General features: G+C 44.9%; 1 protein-coding gene across 1 annotated transcript in view; it reads left to right on the top strand.

Moving 5' to 3' along the window:
- Window positions 1–1587: 1587 nt before the first annotated feature.
- Window positions 1588–14898, top strand: part of ARL8B (ADP ribosylation factor like GTPase 8B) — a 49446-nt gene continuing 36135 nt past the window's right edge. Inside the window, exon 1 of the mRNA XM_038771640.1 lies at window positions 1588–1862. Within this exon, the coding sequence (XP_038627568.1) occupies window positions 1740–1862 (123 nt within the window). The 5' untranslated portion in view covers window positions 1588–1739. The remainder of the gene's footprint in view (window positions 1863–14898) is intronic.

The raw sequence follows: 14898 nt of genomic DNA, 5'->3' as shown, positions 1-14898 counted from the left end.
GCAACATATAGAGATGGTCCCTACCCAACAGTGGGCTCACAGTCTAGAAGGGGGAGACAGAGAACAAAACAAAACATATTAACAAAATAAAATAAAATAAAATAGCAGATAAGTGGTGGAGCGTAATTAGAACCCAGGTCCTTCTGACTCCCAGGCCCATGCTCTATCCACTGGGCCATGCTGCTTCTCAACCTATAGTAACTCTATCTAGTGGTCCTTAATATTCTAAGATGATTCCACTGATGGTGAAATTTGCCTATAAGTTTTAGTGGGACTGAAAGGCTAATGAGGTACTGACAGTCCCAAGCACCGTGCCCCACCGCGCCAAAGAAATGGATTTTTTAAGCACTTACAACGTGTCAAGGACTGTTTTAAGTGCTGGGGTAGATACAAAATAATCAGGTTGAAAACTGTCCCTGTCCCACACAGGGCTCTCATTATTAATCTTCTAGACTGTGAGCCCGTTGTTGGGTAGGGACCGTCTCTATATGTTGCCGACTTGTACTTCCCAAGCGCTTAGTACAGTGCTCTGCACACAGTAAGCGCTCAATAAATATGATTGAATGAATGCTCTGCACACAGTAAGTGCTCAATAAATACGATTGAATGAATGAATTATAAGAAGCAGCATGGCTCAGTGGAAAGAGCCCAGGCTTGGGAGTCAGAGGTCATGGGTTCTAATCCTGGCTCCACCACTTGTCTGCTGTGTGACTTTGGGCAAGTCACTTAACTTCTCTGGGCCTCAGTTACCTCATCTGTAAAATGGGGATTAAGACTGTGAGCCCTACATGGGACAACCTGATTCAAGGCTCTCCATCACCTCGCCCCCTCCTACCTCACCTCCCTTCTCTCCTTCTACAGCCCACCCCGTACCCTCCGCTCCTCTGCCGCTAATCTCCTCACCGTGCCTCGTTCTCGCCTGTCCCTCCATCGACCCCCGGCCCACGTCCTCCCCCGGGCCTGGAATGCCCTCCCTCTGCCCATCCGCGAAGTTAGCTCTCTTCCTCCCTTCAAGGCCCTACTGAGAGCTCACCTCCTCCAGGAGGCCTTCCCAGACTGAGCCCCTTCCTTCCTCTCCCCCTCATCCCCCTCTCCACCCCCCTCATCTTACCTCCTTCCCTTCCCCACAGCACCTGTATATATGTATATATGTTTGTACATATTTATTACTCTATTTATTTATTTATTTTACTTGTACATATCTATTCTATTTTATTTTGTTAGTATGTTTGGTTTTGTTCTCTGTCTCCCCCTTTTAGACCGTGAGCCCACTGTTGGGTAGGTACTGTCTCTATATGTTGCCAACCTGTACTTCCCAAGCGCTTAGTACAGTGCTCTGCACACAGTAAGCGCTCAATAAATACGATTGATTGATTGATTGACTGATTGACCCGAACCGTCACGCGAAGGAAGCCAGAGGCCGCCAGCCCCGTCGGGCTGGGCCCGATGGAAACGACTTCAGGGCGCAGGCGCAGAGCCTCGGCGGACGGCCTGGCTGTCCCAGCAGGGGGCGCTGCAGGAGGCGTGGCCGGCAGGGCCGGACCAGCCCGGGGCACTCTTGTCATAGGAGAAGCGGAGGAGGCGACCGAGTCATATGAGCGTGTTGCTGGCTTCCTCGCTCTGGCCGCCGCCGCAGTTGCCGTCGTCTGTGTGCTACCGGGGGCTGGGAGGAGCCTTTGGGGTCTCCATCGCTCCCGCTCGTGCGAAGAAGGAGCCGCCGCCGCCCGCTCGCCGCCGCCATGCTGGCGCTTATCTCCCGGCTCCTGGACTGGTTCCGCTCGCTCTTCTGGAAGGAGGAGATGGAGCTGACCCTGGTGGGGCTGCAGTACTCGGGCAAGACCACCTTCGTCAATGTCATCGCGGTGAGGCTCCCCTACTCGGCCCAAACTCAGACTCGGAGGAGGGGGCAGCCCCGGCCTTCCCACCCGGGCCCCGCCAAGGGGGTCGACGAAGGGACTTTTCCTCCCCCGGACACTCACGGATCCGGGGCGCGGTGGCGTTGCCCTTCCCTCCGCTCTCCCCCTTTAGGGATGGGGGTCGTCTGCCCCCCACCCCGTCCCCCTTTAACAGCTTTCACACACACGCTCCCCCCCACATTGTGGGGGGACTCGGTGTATTGCTGCCGGGGCCGGCGGACTGAGTTTCATCGATCGGTGATGTTTTCTTGAGCGCCGACTATGTACCTAGTACTGGACTAAGCGCTTGGGAGGGTATCCGACAACAGTGTTGGCAGACACGTTCCTTGATTGGAATTGTACCCTCCCAAGCGCTTAGTCCAGTGCTTTGCGCACAGTAAGCGCTCAATAAATACGATCGAATTGAACTGGATTGCCCAGAACGAGTGCACAGTCTAGAGGGGGAGACAGGGACGTTAACCGTCTACTAATCTCTCCCACCCCCAGTGCCCTTTTTGGGGGGAGCCCGAGGAACAGTAGGGAAGGAGGGGAAGGAACCTTCTGGCCAGGAAGTGAGTTTGGCTCTGCCACTCGTCACGCTGAGAATTTGAGTAGTGTGGGCGAGTAGCCAGCAAAGCCAGGCCTTATCCCAGGGCTCGGAGGGGAATATTTGGGGGTGAAACTGCTCCAGGGAACAAGGCAAGCGTCTTCAGCAGAGGTTCTTCCTTTCCGTCCTGCATCATTGTGAGCTTTATTTTCTGAAGGAAGGGAGAAGAGAATGGGGTGAATGATTTCGGCCTTTTTTTTCCTCCCCTTCCTTATGGTTTTTGGTTTAGCTAGGGGAGTTGCTGTGATTAGATGTTAGCTGCTTGGCATTAAGGAGCTCTCGGCAAGCTCTTAAAGGGAAGCAGACGGTTGACACCATTTAAATTGCGGTACACATCCATTTGACTGAACATCAGCCGCCCAACTGGTTTGGCTACAATGATTCAGTTGTTTGCTATAGTGATTCAGTCACCCTGTCTCCAAGTTGGAACTTGTGACTCTTATGGATAACATATGACCCCTTGCGATATCCTAGCACGATCCTCTAGCAGTGGGGCTTTTTGAAGGAGATAATCCTGCCCCCAAATAAGGGGGTGTTCTGGTATCTTCAGATTCCCACCTGAAATTCCTGCCAAACCTTTCGGCCTGGAAAAATAGTTAACTCTAGAAATTTTCTAGGGGACTTTTGTTGCAATTATAAATGGTTTGCTTTCTTATTTGTTTTATAAATGTGTTTCTCTCCCTCCCATCCCCCTTTATTTGGAATGCTTTTGCTCTTGCTGATTCAGCTTCATGTGTACCTCTAATTCCATTCAAATTACTAGGGGTAAATACTCAATCCATTTAGGAAAGCCACTTTATATAGAAGTTCCCCAAAGGTAAATTCTTTTTATTAGCTATAACCATTGGGAATGTAAAGGTGGTTATTTAGTGAAATAAAACCATCCGGTCTTTGGATTGCCCACTTTTAATGGGGAGGGAGGGAGACTGGGCCATTTTTCCATCAGATAAGGGAGTTCACCTCCATGTCTTCTGTCTCTCTCTACTCCAGTCCATACTTCACGCTGCCATTTTTCTACCAAAACGTTCAGGCCACGTTTCCCCACTCCTCAAGAACCTGCAGTTGTTGTCCATCCACCTCCACTTCCAACAGAAACGCCTTACCATCGGCTGTAATAATAATAATGATGATGATAATGGTATTTATTAAGCACTTACTATGTGCAAAGCACTGTTCTAAGCGCTGGGGAGGTTACAAGGTGATCAGATTGTCCCACAGGGGGCTCACAGTCTTAATCCCCATTTTACAGATGAGGGAACTGAGGCCCAGAGAAGTGAAGTGACTTGCCTAAAGTCACACAGCTGACAGTTGGCAGAGCCGGGATTTGAACCTGTGACCTCTGACTCCAAAGCCCGGGCTCTTTCCACAGAGCCATGCTACTTATCTCACCTTGCCCCCTCCCACCTTACCTCCCTGAATTCCTAGTACAGCCCAGCATGCGCACTTCACTCCTCCATTGCCATCCTATCTTACCCCCCACCCCTCTCCCACATCCTGCCTCTATCCTGGAACTCTCGTCCACTCTGCCCCACCTTCAAAGGTGTGTTAAAAACGCATCTCCTCCAAGAGGCCTTCCCCAACTACACCCTCATTTCCTCTTCTCCCACACCCTTCTGCACCACCCTTGCACTCTGATTTGCACCCTTTATTCACCCCTCCCTCAGCCCAGCCTGCACACTCTGCTGTTCTAGCACTAGATTACTCACTGTGCCCCAATCTCATATATCTCGCCGCTGACACCTTTCCCACTGGAACTCCCTCCCACTCTACATACGCCAGACCACCACTCTCCCCACCTTCAAAGAATTAATAAGGTCACATCTCCTCTAAGAGGCCTTCCCTGTTTATGCCCTCTTTTCCCTGGCTCCCTCGCCCTTCTGTATCAATCAATCAATCGTATTTATTGAGCGCTTACTGTGTGCAGAGCACTGTACTAAGTGCTTGGGAAGTACAAGTTGGCAACATATAGAGACGGTCCCTACCCAACAGTGGGCTCACAGTCTAGAAGGGGGAGACAGAGAACAAAACCAAACATATTAACAAAATAAAATAAATAGAATAGATATGTACAAGTAAAATAAATAAAAAGAGTAATAAATATGTACAATCATATATACATATATACAGGTCATTTATACATATATATATATATATATATGTCGTATATACACTTAGATCTGTGACCTCTGGGCATTTGATATTCTCCCCATCCTCAACCCCACAGCACTTCTGTATATACCTTTAAATTTTATTTAAAACGAGAGTTCCAGGATAGAGGCAGGATGTGGGCGAGGGGTGGGGGGTAAGATAGGATGGCAGTGGAGGAGTGAAGTGCGCATGCTGGGTTGACACTTTTTATTACTGTATTTAACATTTGATTACTAATGATGTACAAAATCTGAGCATAGCATACCAATTAAAACTTGAGTTAAGATGGAGCAGATATTTATGACTTTAAAATGCTAGGAAACCATGTAGCTTGACAAATGATTAAATTTATTAAACTATCTTAACATTTTTGGAACATTCTTTAAAACTACCAAAGAAATTTATCCTGTAGTCAGTCAATCACATTTATTGAGCTCTTATTGTGTGCAGAGCACTGTACTAAGTGTTTGGAAGAGTACAATTTCACAATAAACAAACACATTCCCTGTCCACAGTTACATGTACCCATCAACTTAAATCAGGACTTTCAGACTGATAAAATGCAATTTGTTTTAATTCTACCTGACTTTTTTTAAACAATGTTAGCTCCTGAAAATAATTTTATTTTTGTGCATAAAATCAAACTCAGCAATATAGATTTATGCTTGAGCTTAGTGTGCTAGTTTTTTAACCTTGAAAGATTGGTAAGTCTTCCTTCCCTGGCCAGTAATAGGTTTTAAAAACTTTAAGGTGAAGCCAGTTTTTAACAGCTTTCAAATGAATGCAAATTTAATTATGCCCCACCCTTGACCTTGAAGAGACATTGAGTAAGAATTGTTCACTTTAAAAATGAAGAGTTGAGCCCACTTATGAAAGCCAACCTAGCTCAGTCAGTGCTGATTTAGACTTAGAAATGTCATTTTGGTATTATTATTGTATCCGTCAAGCACTTGCTCTGGGTCAAGCACTGTTCTAAGCACTGGGGTAGAACCAACTTAATCGGCCTGGACAACATTTTTCTCTAGAATAGTTTCTCAGTTGTCAGTTTGATTTTCCCTTTATGAAGATCTGCCTTCTTTTGTGCTTTGCTCTGATTGTCTGTCTAGTACAAATGAATGCAATTTGTGAAGACTTTAACTGGTCTTAATTGCCTTGAGAAAGTATAAATGAAACAAACACTCAAATTTTAAGAGGCAGCTAGTCTTGCTCTGTTCTGGTGGTTATTGCTTAATAAGTCATGTGCCTAGAATGTAACATATATTGAGTAATTTTTCTTTTTAACTGGAGTACTTGAGACATGTTGTGGCTTAGGCCCCTGTGCAGTGCTGAGAAATTCACCGACTTGGAATGTACATGCTGACATTTACTATATAATGCCTGTGCATTTGGAACACAACAGACTAGTCTGTGGAAAAGTCAACTGCTAAGGGGATGGGAATCGGAGCCGTGAAATTCTGTAACCCTGAAGCACGAAAATTTCTCTACCATCCTTGGGCTACCTTTTCCGACAGTTTGAATCTGTCCATTAATTTGGGATTGTGACCTCCTAGCAGTTTCTTGCCTCTTACAGGTGTGCTGCTTTAGCTCAAAAGCAGTACAAAATACATAGGCATTCTGTAAACAGAGAGCCTCATCTGCATACTTTATGCTTTTTGAACTGTTCCATGTATAAATGTACCACTCGGTAGAAGCTATGTGGCAACTCGAGCAACTCAGACCCATCTGCTGTAATAGTGACTGGGAATATCATGGCCCTGGCCCAGTTTACATTTCTTAGGAAAAGGACTGGTTGAGGGTATGGTACATGGGATTCACCCAAGCCCGGTTTTATTATTATGGTTTTTAAGTGTCACTGAATCAAAAACAAGTCTCTAGATTTGATAGTGATCTTGAAGTGGTACAGAATACGTTATTAAGTAAAATCTGGTGTAAATAGCCTTCCAGGGTCAAGATAGTATTTCAGCTGATTCGCACGAAGCATTACCACCACATTTCAGCAGATAGAAGTCTGTGTTCTTCCTTCTGTGTTCCTTCATTGTCCTTTCCACATTTCTGTCCCTTATTACTGATATTAGTTTTACTGCCCTCTCTGTTCCTTTCTTCTCTCCTCCTTTGAGACTCACTGTCTCATTTTGCTTCTCTTTATCTTCCCTCATTTTCCATTCTGCTTGTTCTTTTTTTCTGCTCCACTGACCATTTTCTTCCCATCCACCTCCTGGGTCCTTTCCCCCTTGTTCCTGGTGGCCCGTGCATTCCCCCCCGCCACTGCATCCCCACCCCTGTTCTCCTAGTTCCCTTCCCGCTGGTCATTCAAACCCCTTTCCTCCAGGTTTCCACTCCTGGGCCTCCCTCGCTCTTCTGGCCTTCTTCCTTTTAGTCCGTCACCTCCATCCTCTTCCTCTGAATCACTCTCCCTGTGGCCACTAGGCTACTTTGCTCTACAACCACCTCATGCAATTCAGCTCTCTCCCTCTTACTTATCCTCACTCCTCTTCCACTACAACCCAGCCCACATACTTTGCTCCTATAGTGCCAACCTACCCACTGTCCTTTATTCTTGCTTTACCTGCCATAGACCCCTTGTTCATGCCCTCCCTCCTGCCAAGAACTCCCTCCCTCCCTTCCTCCACATATTTGGCAGACCAGCACTCTCCCCATCCTCAGAGGCCTAATAATAATGGCATTTATTAAGCACTTACTATGTGCAAAGCACTGTTCTAAGCGCTGGGGAGGTTACAAGGTGATCAGGTTGTCCCAAGGGGGGCTCTCAGTCTTCATCCCCATTTTACAGATGAGGTAACTAAGGCACAGAGAAGTTGACTTGCCCAAAGTCACACAGCTGACAATTGGCGGAGCCAGGATTTGAACCCATGACCTCTGATTCCAAAGCCCACGCTCTTTCCACTGAGCCATGCTGCTTCTCTATTAAATAAAATCATAGCTCCTCCAGAAAGCCTTCCCTGACTAATCTCTCCTCTTTCCACCCTATTCCCCCCTCCTTCTGCATCGTCTGTGCACTTGGTTCTCCACCCCCTAAGCACTTTGATACTTACCCCACCCCCATCACACTTATGTACATATCCTTATACTTCAGTTCCTTCCCTAACTTCAAATTTATTTTAATGTCTGTCTCCCCCTCCGTTAGACTGTAAGCTCCTGGAGGGCGGGGTTCTGATCTACCAACTGTGCTGTCTGCTCCCAGATGCTCTCAATAATGCCATTGGTAAGTGCTTAGTACAGTGCTCTGCATACAGTAAGCTCTCAATAAATACAATTGAATGATTGATTTTTCCTTCAGCCCCTCCCATGTTTCAGCAAGGTGGCTGCAGGGTCTGCCATATGCTACTTGTGCATTGCATTATGCCTAGCTCCCTTCCACAACAGTGCTATCTCTGCATCATCCAAGCTGCTTTTCTTCTGCCTCTAATGTGCTCTACTCCGTTGGCTGGATTTGCAGGACCATCCTGCCCTCTTTCACAATGGAGCCGGGGGCAGGGAGGGGACTGTTTCTCCCTACACCCAACCTGCCTCCCTAATGTCTCCACGATTCTCTCACCACCAACCCACTCTCTCTTATTCTCCCCGATCTAGTCTGACCTCTTACCCCCAGACTGACCTGGACCCATATGTTCAGGCTGAAGCACCTGAACACATTGATACAGCATATTTATAAATGTAGCCCTGAGACTGAGCTCTGAGAACAGTGCAGTCAGTGGGAAAGGTATCCATGTTCTCTAGGCCTTTCACTTGGGACCAGCACTCTCCTTCCGTGCAGGCAAGACAGCCCTAATTGTCTGGGCAATCCCCTGTAGAAATGTAAAATTCCATGTAGATTACTTCATCCAAACTGCCACCACACTGATCCAAGCATTTGTTTGCCACCTTGACTACTGCATCTGCCTCTTCGTTGGCCTCCCTGCTTCCTGTCTTTCCCCACTCCAGTCCTTGCTTCACTCTGCTGTCCAGATCAAACCGTTCAGTCCGTGTCTTCCCCCACTCCTCAAGAACCTCTACTGGTTGTCCGTCCAGCTCTGCATCAAACAGGAACACCTTACCAGCAGCTTTAAGAAACTCAATCAGCTTTCTCCCTCCTACTTTACCTCACAGATTTCCTATAACAGTCCAATCCATACACTCTGCTCCTCTAACACTAAGCTATTTTCTGTATCACGATCTTGTCTGTCCTGCCCCCGACCCCTTGCCCACGTCCTCCCTTGGGCCTGGAACTCCCTTCCCCATCATATTCTGCAGTCCACCACTCCTCCCACCTTTAAAACCCTCCTAAAATCACATCTCCAAGAGGGCTTCTCTGACTAAGCCCTTATGTCCCATATCCGTCCTCCCCTCTGCAACAGGTGTCCAGTTGGCTGTGTACCCCTTAGGCATTTTGATACTCACCCCAGCCCCACAACACTTATGTACATAACCTTATACTCTCCTATTTCCTGTAGCTGTAATTTATTTGAATATCTCTCTCCCCCTTTGGACTGTAAGCTCCTCGTGGGCAGGAATCGCATCTCCCAACTTGGATTGTACTTTCCCGAGCACTTCATACAGTGCTCTTCATACACTAGGTGCTCAGCAAGTACAGCCGATTATAAAGCTAGACATACCCAATTGTAGAAGGAAAATAAAGCAACAATATGGTGAACTTTGTAAAACTGTCTTTGGTATAACTCACTTTTTTCAAAAAAATGGTATTTGTTAAGCACTTACTGTGTGTCAGGCACTGTTCTTAGCACTGGGGTAGATACAAGCTAAATCAGCCTGGACACAGTCCCTGTCCCACATGGGGCTCCCAGTCTTAATCCCCATTTTATGGTTGAGGCAACTGAGACACAGAGAAGTTAAGTGACTTGGCCAACGTCACACAGCAGAAAAGTAGCAGAGCCGGGATTAGGTCCTTTTGACTTCCAGGCCCGTTCTCTATCCACTAGACCACACTGCTTCTCTTTCTAGTTTTTTTAAGGTGCTAAGGCTTTGAAATTCACTAGTTCTTTAGTTATTGATTAGACTAAGGTTTAAAAAAAATCATAATTTATTTTCAATTGTCTTATGTGTATCAGGAAACCTGGCAAGCAATCCACAGAGCCACTTACTTGTGTGGCACAGTGGAGAAAGCACAGTCCTGGGAATTAGGGGTCTTGGGTTCTAATCCCAGCTCTACCACTTGCCTACTATATAACTTCTCAGTGCCTCAGTTTTCTCTTCTGTAAAGTTGGGGGTTAAATACCTCTTCTCTGTGAGCCCCGTGTGAGACAGGGACTTTGTCTGATCTGATTGGATTGTGTAGACCCCAGCCCTTAATTCTAGTGCTTGGTACACAGAAAGCCCGTAACAAGTACCATAGTTGTTATCATCATCCCCATTATTATTACTATTATTATTATCATTTGTTTCATCCATAGTGGTAGTTGAACAGTAATTGGCTTTAAACTTATTAGTGAGATGCATTCGAAATGGAAGTGTGCCTTTTGCAGCCCTTTGTGGTTCCTGACCTTATGCAGTCATAGTTGTCCTAACTAGTTTAATTTTCTTTTACTTATTTTGGTAAATTTGAGCTGCTCCCAATATCTACCAGGAGTGTCTTCTCTCATAATTCCAAGAATTTGTGCTAAGCAGATTAATTTCTTAGGTTATACCAGTTGAATTTGTCTTGGCCATTTCTTAGTTAACCTGAGCCGTTTGTTCCATGCTTTATAACTTGAACATTGCAGGTATCTATGTAAATGATTTACCACAGTTAATGCACTTGGCCTGAGAACGTTTGAGTGCACTGAGTGTGACTGCCTTCTGATAAGAAAATAACATTGACCTAAATTTAAAAAATTACTCAAAGTGAAGCGACAAGTGGTAAGATATACCTTTTTTATCTCCAAAGTGAATTTAGCAATAAACAAATTGAAATCTCAAGTTAGGTTGCTTTGGGTTAAACTACGCCTCGGTGTTTCTAAGAGTCAAAACACACATGCTACATTCTGTTCTGATATTAAGGTTACATGGTTGCCTAAATTAGATACTAACTCTTTGTATATGGATCTGATTTCAGAGTTTGACTGCTCTTAATCACTAGGCTAAGCCAGCATTTACTTTCCACATCATGAAAGGATTTTTTTTAAGTTAGAAAATAAAGAGCTCTTGTGCTGTTTCTTTTTTAATGACGATTTTTGTCCCAGAAAAATGTTATTGCTTCCCTTAGGTACTTGATCCTTCTGGTTCCATTTTCTTAAGGTAAATCAATTGGAAGAAGCTTTTGATGTCAGTTCTGAAACTAACAGATTTCAAAGTAGGAATAATATTGAAGTACTTACTGTGTGCAGAGCACTGTTTTAAAGCTTGGGAAGGAATACACAGTTGGGAACATTATTGATATTATATAATATAGATATAATAGTGATATTAAGTGCTTTTATGTACCAAGCATTGTACTTAGCATTGGACTAGATACAAGGTAGTCAAATTGGACACAGGCCCTTTTCCAAGTAGGGCTCAATCTATCAGTAGTATACATTGAGCACTTATTTTGTGCAGAGCACTGTATTCAACACTTGGGAGAGTACAGTACATCAGAGTTGGTAGATATGTCTCCTGCCCACGAGGAGCTTGCAGTCTAATAATAATAATGGTGGCATTTGTTAAAGGCATACTGTGTGCCAAGCACTGTTCTAAGCACTGGGGTAGATACAAGATAATCAGGTTGTCCCACGTGGGGCTGACAGTCTTAATCCCCATTTTACAGATGAAGTAACTGAGGCACAGAGAAGTTAAGTGACTTGCCCAAAGTCACACAACTGACAAATGGCAGAGGTGGGATTCGTTCATTCATTCATTCAATCGTATTTATTGAGCACTTACTGTGTGCAGAGCACTATACTAAGCACTTGGAAAGTGCAAGTTGGTAACATATAGAGACAGTCCCTACCCAATAGTGGGCTCACAGTCTAGTCATGGGATTAGAACCGGACTCCCAAGCCCAGGCTCTTTCCACTAAGCCATGTTGCTTCTCCTAGCTCATGGTCTAAGGGAAAGGGAGAAAAGGAATTTAATTCCCCACTTTACAGATGAGGAAACTGAGGCACAGATAAAATAAGTGACTTGCCCAAGGTCATGCAGCAGGCAGGTGGTGGAACCAGGGTTAGAACTCAGGTCCCCCGACTCCCAGGCCCGTGCTTTTCCCATTAAGCTACACTGCTTCTCTTACTGTCCTGGGCTTCCTAAAACTGGATGGGATACATGACGCTACAGACTAGCTAGAATATGGTTTCAGGTTTTGCATTCACTTGCTTAGTAGTTATTCCATGCCCATTACTTTGAAAACAGTGTTATGATAAGGATATTTTAGTCATGGTCAGCAGGGAACATGCCTGCCAACTCTGTTACATGGTACTCTGTTTCCAACTTTGTTACAAGGGGAAGCAGCATGGCTCAGTGGAAAGAGCCTGGCTGGGGAGCCAGAGGTCATGGGTTCTAATACCAGCTCTGCTGCTTGTCAGCTGAGTGACTTTGGGCATGTTACTTAATTTCTCTGTGCCTCAGTAATCTCATCTGTAAAATGGGGATTAAGACTGTGAGCCCCACATGGGACAACCTGATTACCTTGCATCCTCCCCAGCGCTTAGAACAGTGCTTTGCACATAGTAAGTGCTTAACAAATGCTATTATTATTATTATTATTATTACTCGCCCAAGTGCTTATACAGTGCTCCGCACACAGTGAATGCTCAGTAAATAGGATTGATTGGTAAACTTTGGTCTCATGAATCTAGGGAGAGGGAGACTACTTGGTTAGTTTTGCCAATTTAAGTGTCTGTTAGTGAAGCTACCTCAGAATAAAAATGTAAAAAAAAGCATGCTCCTAAATGAGCTAATGTTGCTTTGATGGCTTCCTTTTGAATTTTATGAACCCTTAACACAGTAATCCCATTCAGCAGATGCTATTATCAGCTCTTGCATCAAGGTGATTACTTGAGAGCTAAATTAGGAAATGAGCAGTCATTCCTTAGGTATGGTTGTTTGAAGATGCGAAGAAGGGTTTTTTGTTGTTGTTTTTTTATAAATGGTTCCAAAATTTCGGAAAAGGCGCTTTTTTAAAAATTCTGTTGGAAAGCGATCAGAGCTTGAGTATTTGAAAGGAATACTAGGAGAGATGAGATGGCAATCAGTGCCACGCAGAAACATCATGACACTGTCATCATTCAGTTGAAAGGTAAAGCAGGAACTTGGGTGCTGTGTTAAAGGGGAACTGTCTAGATTCAAATGATGTGTTTAAGGAAGAAGAATGGTGAAGTGGGTGGGGTGGGGTTTTGTTTTTTTTTTTACAAAAATTAAAACGGTTGCTTGGTCTGATTTGATGTGCACGCAGTGTGTTGAATGAAACATTTCTTTAAAAATACAGTCACTAAAAATCCCAAGTAGAGCAAATTTCTAACATTTGGTATCAGGAGTAGCATGAGGGAGTAAATGAGCAAATCAAGGAAATTTGGGCTAGAAACATTTGCACCTTTATTTAGCGGCTGCACTTATGTGAGGTGAGAGAACAGCTCATTTCAAATAAAAATCCTGACCATGTGTTTCTTAATGATGCAGCCATTTCCAGCTCTCCATTCACTCAAACCAAAAAGGAATTAGAAATGGAAAATGGTATTAATATTTCAGGATTGGCTGAAAGGCCAGTCCTTGTGTCAGCCTAGACAGACTAGTTGATTTGTTTTTGGCTGATGTCAGGTTCAAAACAAAAGGAAAGGCTTCTTCACACAGTGGGTGGTAACCTAGCTAGTTTGTTACCATAGGAAGTTTTGCAGGTTTAAGGTTTAAGACAAGTTTGGATAAATTTGTATTGGAGGGACAGTTAGGGATATAGAGGAAATATTTAGAGATGTCGGATGGCCCATCCCTAAGATTAGGGTGGGTCACAGGATGGCAAATGCCACCTGGCTCTTTTTTTGGTTTTCTTTTTTTCTTTTTTTTTTTAAATCATATTTGTTAAGCTCTTACTATGTGCCAGGCACCATATTAAGTGCTGGGGTAGATACAAGCTAATCAGGTTGGACCCAGGCCGTGTCCCACATAGGGCTCACTGCCTTCCTCCCCATTCTAAGGATGAGGTAACGGAGACACAGAGAAATGAAGTGACTTGTCCACAGTCACGCAGTAGACAAGTGGCAGAGCCGGAATTAGAATCCAGGTCCTCTGTCTCCTGGACCCCTGCTCTTTCCACTAGGCCATGCTAGTTCCTCCTATAATCCTGTTACCATTATCAGAGGCAGAATACGGGGCTGGATGGATCTAACCCAACACTGGCATTGCTTATGTTTTTCTGCCCTCTGCTGTGTACCCTCCAGATTGCCAGCCGGTGGCTCTTAAGCCTTCTGCAATGGCTGGGGGGGAGGTGGAAAGTTCTCAGATGCGCTCTGTCAGGTGGGCATGCTGGGATGGCGGTTCCTAGAACAGGCAGGCTTCGGAGCTGGTCTAGTGGTCTTCAGCATCTTCTAGAACAATAAGTAGGGTAAACCACCTTGTTTGTGACCTCTCCCTTTTTAGCTTATTGTACAACAGTTGCCAACATGTAGCTTCACTTGTGCTGCCTAACCTGTTATCCATCCTGGTGAACTGAGAACTGTGTGGCATTTGTTGTAAGTGTGACTCAGAGAGGTCTCATTGCCAACCCAATTTTTGAATCAGTTTCATTCTTTTAGGAGGCCCCGATTTCAGGGTCATAGGTCAGGTTAAACAGTTTGGACTTAGCCCCATCGATGTTCTGACTTCTTAGATCTGTTTTTCTGCTTATTATCACCCGTTGTTTTCTTGATAGTGTCTCCTCAAAAAGAATTTGATGATTGCTCTAACTTGGATTGAATTGGTGATTGGGCAAGGTTTCCTGGCTTCGCCAAATGATTTGCTTGTTAATAATGATGGGCTGATGCAGCAAGGACATCCGTAATCTACTAGAGTAAAACCTCATTAATTTGGACTCTAGTAATTCAGAATTCATGGCCATCCTAATCTCTCACTGCCTTCCCTACTCCTGCCAAAGGAAGGCGGACTTCGATCTAAAGAAGGAAGTGTTTGATAAAAAATTGTGATGACAAAGGCTCAAGCTGAAAATGATGAGGTATTCAGAGGTGGTAGAGAGCCTGTGGGAAAGAAATTCTAGCTGCCCTAAGCACATACAAGCACCCAGAGAACGAGGCAGAAGACACCAGGAAAAAAGTGTAACTAATACAGGCCCCGACTCGGACTGTTGTATTG

The sequence above is a fragment of the Tachyglossus aculeatus genome, chromosome X1, assembly GCF_015852505.1.
Source record: "Tachyglossus aculeatus isolate mTacAcu1 chromosome X1, mTacAcu1.pri, whole genome shotgun sequence".
Classification (NCBI taxonomy): Eukaryota; Metazoa; Chordata; class Mammalia; order Monotremata; family Tachyglossidae; genus Tachyglossus; species Tachyglossus aculeatus.
This window is presented reverse-complemented; position numbering and strand designations above follow the sequence as displayed.